Genomic DNA, 10000 nt, shown 5'->3' with positions numbered 1-10000 from the left:
GTGTTTCACTCAAAATTCCAGACTTTTTAAGATTATTTCTCAGAATTCCAGACTTTCACTCAAAATCCGAGTACTTTTTCAAATGTGAAACGACTTCTTTCTAGTTTTCTTATCACACAAAAACACAGCCACAGTGTGTGTGTGTGTGTGTGTGTGTGTGTGTGTGTGAGACACACTCACCTGTGACAGTCCCAGGTAGATGGACACAGTCTCAGAGATGTAGAGGAAGCGTCCTTCCTTGTTTAGTGCAAATACAAACCCGTCCAGAGACTGAAAACAGAGGGACAAAACAGAGACGAGGACGTTTAGTTCACCTCACGGCAGACAGGGGTCACTGTTACACAGACAAAAGAACAGTTCACAATAAAACAGAAAGACAGATCAAAGTTCCAGGGTGTAAATAAGAAACAGAAAACTAGTCACATGACTTGACACAGTGTTGTTCAGTCTCACATCAAATGCTCAGTGAATTCTGCAGCTCCAAAAACAAACAACAAACAGTCTCCGGCCGCCCCTGCTGTGCTGCGGTATACACACGAGCGCTCCCTCAGTCAGGTCTGATAGTTTTGCTTCACTGAGTCACATCAACAAGGAACAAAAGTTACACACTGTAGCTTTAAATGTTTGAGGGACGACCTTCCTTTACATGCGCTAGTTACTTTAGCTTAGCAATTAGCTTCAGTTCAGCTTAGTTACTCCTTTACACTCTGCTCACATCCACCTGTAACTTTAGCTTAGCAATTAGCTTCAGCTTAGCGGTTACTTGCTCCTCCATTGAAGAACAGGCGTTCACACTTACACACTCACTGTCCATATTTGCTAGTTATGTTTAGCTAAGCAATAAGCTTTAGCTTGGCAGTTGTTGGCTTTAAACGCCACTGCCTAATTTAGCAGTTAGCTTCAGTTTAGATACTTGCTCCTCCTTTTCGACAAAAGGTTCTCACACACTGTTTCTGTCTGCTACGTACTTTAGCTTAGCAATTATGATCAGTTGAGCTTAGTTACTCTTTTACACACTGTTCACATCCGCCTGTAACTTTAGCTTAGCCATTAGCTTCAGTTTAACAGTTATTGACTCCTCCCTCTGTAAACAGCATATGTTTACCGCTACGGTTCAAATTAGCAGTTCGCATTAGCTTAGTTACGTCATCTCAACAACAGCCACTCACACTTGTACATGTCAGCTAGTTACTTTAGCAATTAGCTTTAGATTTCATGTGACCTTACATTTGGAGGTTAGCGTTAGCTTAGCATGTGGTCAAAATATCCTCATCCTGTGTGTGTGTGTGTGGATAACTGTACGCACACACACGTGTAGGCGTGTCTAATGGTGTGTTTATGTGAAAATCACGGCAGAACAATCGAGTCTCACACACACACACACAGAGCTCTGACTGTGTCTAATACCATGGTTATATGAAGATCATGGCACAGCACTCGACTCCTCCAGCACAACACACACACGCGCACAATCACACACACAGCAGGTGTGCGTGCGTGTGTGTGTGTGAGTGTGTGTGTGTGTGTGTGTGTGTGTGTGTGTGTGTGTGTGTGTGTGTGTGTGTGTGTGTGTGTGTCCTCTCACATGATGAGATGCTAATGACATGTTAATCGTCACTGAGCCTCATCAATGTCCATCCATGCTGGGCTCCTCATTAATGTGTGTGTGTGTGTTGTCCACCCCTGGTCCACGCTGTTGTCCTTCACACTAACCGTCTTTGTCCAACAAGTTAATTATCCTCAGATGACATTTGAATGTAGCACTAATGCTAATTAGCTTAGCTTTAGGTGTTACATAGCATACTTAATAGGAGCTACGCAGGGGGATAACATGGTAGCTTGTGAATAATGAATATGTTTGGCATTAGCAGCTACTGTAGCTACATGTCATAGCGTCAGTGTTTGGCGTTAGCAGCTACTGTAGCTACATATCATAGCATCAGTGTTTGGCGTCGATGTAGTAGCATTCAGCAGTGGGCGGGGCGTAAACTCTATGATATACAACACTTGTATTTGTACAATATACACCGTTTCAGTAGTAGGGTTAATGGTAGTTTAGTAGTAGTTTTATCAGCAGTTGTTGTAGTAGTTTGAGTGGTAGTTATCTTAGTAGTAATCTCTGGGAGTCACATCACATTTCCTTGTTGTAGAATTTCTGAATAAATGAGTGAAATGATCTTCACCTGCTTCAAACACCAGAAACCGTCACTGACTCAAAGGTCGTGGAGTCAAACTGTCGTTAAAGTGGAAACAACGGTGATATAAGGGTAACTGCAGACGTGTACACACACACACACACACACACAGGTTACAGCTCTTGTTGTTTGTCTTCTTCTTGTCTTTACTGGGGGACGTTTGGACGAGGTGGACGGTGTCTGAAAGGTCAGGGGAAGCTCTTTTATTTTGATCAAATGAAAACATGCTCTTTCCTCACTGATCAACCTGGAACTCCAGCTTAAAGTGAAAAGAGAAGAAACTTTAATGTGAACTTAAAGGGATATTTCAGGGTTTGAGACGTAGGTCTGGTCACATGACACAAGATCTGCTCTCAGATTTTAGATAAAGTATCTGTGAGGACTTTTCACAGTTTTCATCATCGATAATCAACACATCAATTATATTAAGACCACATTTTTACCAGATCATGTAAAACAGATCACTGATGTTCTCTCTGGGCTTTGGTGTGGGAGAGTGAGTGGTTTATGAACTTGAGTTCCCTGTTGTTGACAGTGAGATAAAGACGTTGTAGTGTGGCTGCACACGCATGTTAAAATGTGACATACATGTAAATAACCCTCTGATTCTGACTAACGGTGGATGTTTAGATTGTTCTCTGATGAAGAAACAGCTCGTCAGTGAATACATTAGTGTCAGACATTGTGACACTTGCCAGATTTACTCATTAACATTTCCTCATTACAAAGATAACAAAAGGTATGAGTGGTGTTTTTAAATGTGATCTCTCTCTCTGTGACAGTGTTAACATTCACACGTTCACGTGTCCACAAACTCTCACGCTCGCTTTCTTTTTATTTCCTTCAGTGTTTGTTGTTTTCTCTCTGTGATCATTTCTCCTCCCTCTCTCCCTCCCTCTCTCTCTCTCTCTCTCTTAATCACTTTCTCCTCCCACTCCCTCTCTCTTTGTTTCATGATTTCTTTATTTGTCGCTTTCCTATATATCACTTTCACCCCATTTTCCTGTCCTTTTTTACAATTCATTTGTTCTCGCGCACACACACACACACACACGCACACACACGCACGCACACACGCACGCACACACACACACACACACACACACACACACACACACACACACACACACACTCTGTTTTTCCATTTGTCATTAAGAGGCAGAGAGCTAGACAGTAACATTTAAACCACCCGTTCTGAATGGTTAAAAGATGGCCTTTCCTGTGCGTGTGTGTGTGTGTGTGCGCGTGTGTGTGTGTCGGTGAGTGTGTGTGTCGGTGCGTGTGTGTGTGTGTGTGTGAGGGCGATCGATGCAGTAATCTGCAGGAGGTGGAAGCAGAGAGAGAGAACCATTCAGCAACGCTCGCTAATCAATTGCAATTCTTTCTTTTACTGTCTGAACGCCCAGATTTAGACATTTGTGTGTGTGTGTGTGTGTGTGTGTGTGTGTACTCACACTTGTGTGTTGTTGTTTATTACTTCTTTTACTGTCTGTGACCTCACACTCTGTGTATTTATGTCTTTCTACTTTATATAAGTATGTGTGTGTGTATTTTATCACGTCGTTGTCGTAAATGTGGAGATTTGATATGACGTCGCGTTTACCCTGACCTTTGACCCTTCAAGCTTCTCATTACAGACAGAAACAGTTGTTTTTTTGTCGTATTGTTTCCAATGAGACGCCCCCTGGTGGCAGAAGAGGTGGACGCAGGACGTCTTTAAAGTCTCCTTCACCTCACGTCCTCTTCCCAGGTTTGTTCACGTTTTGAAGGTGAAAAGTTCGCTTCTCGCACACACACACACACGCACGCGCATGTGCGCACACACACACACACGCACGCGCGCGCGCGCGCGCACACACACACGCACACCTGCGCTGCCATACATACAAAGCACACCGGTGCCGTCGGTTCACACAAACCGGATAAAATAAATAAATGTACAATCAAAATTGCAATTACCTGCAGAAGGGTAAACAAATCTGTGCCCCCCGACCCCCCCCCCCCCACACACACACACACACACACAGTGGGGTTAGCGTTCTAGTTAGCATGCTGAAATGAATACAGTTAGATCCAAAGCAATTTCCTTTTATTTATCTTAGCAGCCGCGCATAAATAAAGGCAAGGGCATCCAGACAATTAGCATAATTACTATGAGGCGGTCAGAGCCTCTGTGGTTTCACACACACACACACACACACACACACACACACACACACACACGCTGCTGCCACAGGGTGGGTGTGTGTGTGTGTGTGTGTGTGTGTTGGCAGAAACAGAGATAGACAATAACTGTGTTTGTGTTTCTTATGTTTCTTTGTGTCATTGCTTCATTTCATAGATGTGTATGTGCGTGCGTGCGTGCGTGCGTGTGTGTGTGTGTGGAGGTTGACCTTGGTCAGTCTGTACTGCCCACACCCAAAAATAAACAGGTGTGTGTGTGTGTGTGTGTGTGTGTGTTATTAATACACAAATAAAAACAAAAACAATATCCCCTCACCAGAGAAGGTGAGGTCACCTCCATCTGTTTTTTGTTTTTATTGATGTGTCTATGAGGATCAGGACCCAGGTGATTCAGGGTGTGGTTTGTACTGGTCTCTGGACTCTGGACTCTGGACTCTGGTCTCTGGACTCTGACGTGTGGAATCAAATCCACGTCACACGTTCACGTCTTTATCTCACTGTGAGACAAGAAACTGAAGTTTGTAAACCACTCACTCTCCCACACCAAACTCCATAGAGAACATCAGTGATTTTAGCTGCAGGGACACAGGAGCTGCTGGTCCTCTGCTGCCTCGTGTGGTCACTTTGTGTCACTGAGTTAAGTCTCAATGAAACATTTCAAAAGCCAGAACTTAGTGATGGAGGCAGCAGTGGATCAACAACTCCTGTGTGTGTGTGATGTTAAAATCACTGATTTCCTCTATGGGCTTTGGTGTGGGAGAGTGAGTGGTTTGCAGACAGACAGCTTTGACATAGTTTGGCATTATTTTGATTGACAGCAGTCGTCAGTGCTCGTGTTGCTTTGGTAACGTCGTCCTCGTGCGTCTCAATCCCCTGCGGTCGTGTCACAGTTTGCTCTGCGAGGTGTAAACACGGAATCCTAAACACAACTAAATAATGCATGCGTGTTGCTGTCGTGCGTGTTCTCCTCTCAGCAGCATATGGCTCCTTACAGTCGGAGCCTCTGGGTTTTTAAAGGCACAGTTCACACATTTAGCTCCCCGTTCTCTCATTAACAACAACTGGAACGAGCGGAGCAGCCGATCCTCAGCTGCTCCCGCGGCTCCACTAAACACAACATTTGTCTGCTTTTATTTTGTGAAGCAGGCTGCTGCGCTGGACGTCTGCCCGGCAACAATTATCTTTTATCTGTGAAAACATTTTTAATTTCTTCGTCCACACAAAACTCCCCGAACGACTCCACACACTGCAGTACCTCTGCCGGGCCTGTTTGTGGCGCTGTGAGGAGAAGACGTTTAAGAAACCTGGAGAGAGGAGATTAATGCGACCTCTTCAAGAGGAACGCTTCCTCAACGCGGAAATTCTGACCTCCGACTACAACTGGAATGAACCAAAAACAGCAAAAACAAAGACAAACGGGAACCCGGATAAGGCAGAAATCCATCTTTACAGATGATAACTGCTGTTAAACACCAACCAACTAACTAACTAACCAACCAACTAACTAACTAACTAACTAACCAACCAACCAACTAACCAACCAACCAACTAACTGAAGGCATGTCAGGGACAGAAGGCAGTAATGTAACTCTTTTTATTACGAGTGTTTCAGAAATTACAGTAAAATTAAATCGTTTATATCGTGATTTAGATTTTGACGTTTGTCCTGTTTACGATAATTTGTCCATATTTACCATATTTTCCGATCATTTTAATAACGTATGAATCTGTAAACGTGTCACACACAAAGAAGTCCCAGCAAACTTTGTCACTGTCAGCGGTTGTGTGTTAGAGAAGGTGCAACGCTGCCCTCTACAGGACAATTTTCAGTTCAAAATCACGATAGCTTTGAATGAGGTTCAAATTAATACCTGATCAAAAGCTGAGTGTGAATATTACGACAAAGACGTAAAGATCTATTTTACCTCCGTCTATAAAAGCTAAACAATAACGTTAAATAATCCAAACTGAACGTTTTTCTTCTTCGTGTGACCGATAAATGTTCTTACTTCATGTTTGTGTGACAAACGTCAGCACATGTTGCGCCCCCTAGTGTTTTTGTCTGCCAATTATTTATTTATTTTTTCTCTTTTACGTTTTACAGCAGCTGTGGTTCTCAGTGTTGCGTTACTGCCTTCTTCTCTTTCCTCTACCTCTTCTTTTTCAACGTCCACATGTTGTTTGCTAGTTTTCTTTCTCCCCTGTACGTACGACGCTCCCATGTCGGACCGTCCTGAAACACGTTCTTGGCGCGTTCTTCCAGCACTTGAACTATGAAACCAAACCCAAGCTTGTCCTGAGCCTCGCCCTGAACCTCTCCCTGAACCTCGTCCTGAACCTCGTCCTGAACCTCGTCCTGAACCTCGTCCTGAACCTCTCCCTGAACCTCCAAACATCTGAACTGTCACAGCTACATTTGTCCACTTTAAACGTCGGGGATTTTTTGGTGGAAGACGTTTTTTCTTACCTGAACCAGGTCAGCGGAGAAAAAGAAAATTGATATGGTTTGAATGCCTAGTACCCTAAATCCCAAGCCCAGATAAATGGGGCCGGTCCCCCAACTGTCCAGGGTGTACCCCGCCTATCGCCCTATGCCAGCTGAGATTGGCAAAGCGCCCCCTGCGACCCTCCTGTGGAGGATAAAGTGGTAGAAAATGGATGGATGAGTACCACATCCGCCATAAAACCTTTGCCAAATCAAATTACTTGGTCTTCTGCTTGTCCGGACCCGGGTTGCAGGGGGGCAGCAGCCCAAACACTCCTCTCCTCAGTTACTTCCACCAGTTCCTCTGAGAGAACCCTGCGACACTCCCAGACCAAATGAGAAATGTCATCCCTCCAGCACATTCTGGGTCTGGTACGTGCCTAGAACACCCCCCAAAGTCTCACCAGATGCCCAAACCACCTCAACTGAACCCCATGTCTAAGGCAGAGCCCAGCCACCCTGCAGGGAAGACTAATCCGTGATCACATCCTTCTGGTCACAACCCACAGCTCATGACCACAGGTGAGGGTTGGAACAGACTGACTGGTAAATTGAGAGCTTCAGCTCCCTTTTCACTGCATCGGACCGCTTCAACGTCCACATTACTGTGGATGCTGCCCCTGAATCAGCCTGCCAGTCTGCTCCATTCTTCATCAAATAGGTGGATCACTGAAAACCAGACAATCCGCAGTGGCTACCCCAAAAGGGAGAAGCCGAAAAAAGGTTTGACTTAAAGAATGTCTAAAATCAGAGAGAACACGACTCTCGGGGGAACCTGGAAATATCTCAGTATCTTCTCGCAGGAGTTGCTGGGTGTCCAGGCTTCCATGGTGAGATAACTCGGGGTGAAGACGTTAGCCTAAACCCCTACGGTCAAGATTACCAAGACCACGATAAAAAGACTGCCATAAAAGAGGAATAAGGTAACCCCCCAAAACCATGTGCACGAGTCCATCTTCTCCCGAAAGTGCCTTTTGGTGTGTTTTCGCAGGCAGTTGATGAAGACCGCTTCCAAGCGTGAATTGCGATCAAGGAGCATGTGCTTCACGATGTTGCCGTACCTCAATTCAAGCTCATTGACGACGGACTTAGCTAACGACCTGGCCTTCTCGAGGCGTGGAACGTGGCCCTCGATCACCGTGAGGCCTTTCCTGGTCTGAGTCACCAGGCGGGAGATGTAGGTGGCGATCACCCGGTCAGAGAGTCCAGCGTTAGCGCGAGTCCTCTTGAAGATGTGGTAGATCGCCGTGGCGATGAAGAGAAGAGCCTCCTTCTCTGTCCCCTCCAGAGGGACAGGTTTGATCTGACTGTCCATTTTGAACTCGATGGACACTGAAGGTTGGAGTTCCATCTCGATAAAAGGTTGCTCATGATGTTCTTGTTCTTTAGTGTGAGACTGTGAAGTATTCATTCTGCTTCTGTTGTTGTGTTCTGACAGATGGAGTAAGGTTTCAGTGGGTGTTATTAAAAAGATGAAAGGATAGAGATGAAAGGAAAAGATGACGTCACAATTCCTCTCCTTCCATCATGTCTTCTCACTGGTCTCAATCACCAGTTCCTTGTCTTTCATCTTGTTGGTGTTAAGGTTGTTCTTCTTGTCGTTCTCATAATAGTTTTCTCTTTTTCTCTGGGCTTTAATGACATATTTCATCCATAATGTTGCGTTACTGCCATCTTCTGGAGTGAGACAGAACCACACTGATCAGTACGTCACAGAATTCTTGTTTCTTTCATTAATTCACCTCAAGAACATCTGTTTCCTGTTATCTTCATTTCAGCCACTTACAATCAAATCTGATCAAATCTACGATGTCTTTAAGAACACGTTCACGTCTTTGTCTCACTGTGAGACAGACTTTTATAGTCTATGATTTTAACATCACACACACAGGAGTTGTTGATCCACTGCTGCCTCCATCACTAAGTTCTAATGTCTTATTTTGTCACTTGGGTTTTTAAAATCCTGCGTTCAGATTGACCTCAGTGACACAAAGTGACCACACGAGGCAGCAGAGGACCAGCAGCTCCTGTGTCCCTGCAGCTAAAATCACTGGTTTTCTCTATGAGGTTTGGTGTGCTAGTGTGCAGTTGGCATGGAAACCAAAAAACAGTAAACTTTGTAGCTCACGTCCAACAATCAGGTCACATGGTCCAGCTCTGCTGTCAGAGTTCAGACTTCCTGTTAGAGAGCCCGACCACTTCCTGTCCAAGTAACGTACTGACGAGCAGTGTCGAGAGTCGGGCTGACATTCTGCCCACAAAGGTCAACACACACACACACGCGCACACACACACACACACACACGCACACACACACACAAATCGACTCACACACACATCGTCCTGCTATCATTGCCAAGTCCAAAAGGTCAACTTCATGCTGATTGGTGATAGAACTATCAAATGAACCAATCAATAGCCAGGAGGGGAAGGGGGGGGGGGGGGGGCTCAAGAGAGGGAGAGAGATGGAGTGGGGGGGCGATCGAGGTAAGGAGACTGTATCGAATGAGAGAGGGAGGGAAAATGGGAAGAGGAAGAAGGTGCAGAAAGGTCAACATGTCAATACAGGAAGCAGAGGTGGGAGGAACGATGGAGGTTTGGACAGAGAGACGCGGGGGGGGGGGGGGGGTTCAGAAAGGTCAACACATGTCAATACTGGAGAGAGAGAGAGAGATGTGTCCTCTGTCCTCTGTCCTCTGTTTACTGTACAACAGTGAATGTCCTCTGTAACTCTGCAATCACAAACACCTGCGGTATCAGGAGCCCTCTACAGGCAGCACGGGGTACTGCAGCCACAACATCACTCTGAAAGGCTCCACCGTGAAGGCCTCGGTACACTCGGTCCACCCAACGCGAGATGCACACGAACCGCATGCAAAGAACGTGCTGGGTGCACAAACTGAATCTCCTCCCCACCAGTAGGTGGAGCATTAAGCCGCGCTCACAGCAGAGTGGTTTGGTGACCTGCGTCTGTGCCACGTTTGAGCGTCACACTCGTCTGACACTGAAGCCTCAGTAAGGTTTGACCTCACGTAACACAAACTCTAACGTCACACATATAATCTCTGTGTCTCTCTGCGTCTGTGGTTTTGTTACGTTTACAATTTGCTTCAAAGAAAAAGGTGGATTTTCTTCT

At 45.4% G+C, this 10000-nt stretch overlaps 1 protein-coding gene across 3 annotated transcripts in view; it reads right to left on the bottom strand.

The window, feature by feature from the left end:
* Positions 1 to 10000, bottom strand: part of LOC131444660 (neuronal PAS domain-containing protein 3) — a 140093-nt gene that overhangs the window by 51245 nt on the left and 78848 nt on the right. For all 3 annotated transcript variants that reach the window (XM_058615213.1, XM_058615214.1, XM_058615215.1), the window contains one exon: positions 181 to 270. In XM_058615213.1, coding sequence (XP_058471196.1) covers positions 181 to 270 — 90 coding nt within the window. The remainder of the gene's footprint in view (positions 1 to 180; positions 271 to 10000) is intronic.

This window comes from Solea solea, chromosome 18, assembly GCF_958295425.1.
Source record: "Solea solea chromosome 18, fSolSol10.1, whole genome shotgun sequence".
Lineage (NCBI taxonomy): Eukaryota > Metazoa > Chordata > Actinopteri > Pleuronectiformes > Soleidae > Solea > Solea solea.
Note: the sequence above shows the minus strand (reverse complement) of the source record. Positions and strands in the feature narration are given on the sequence as shown.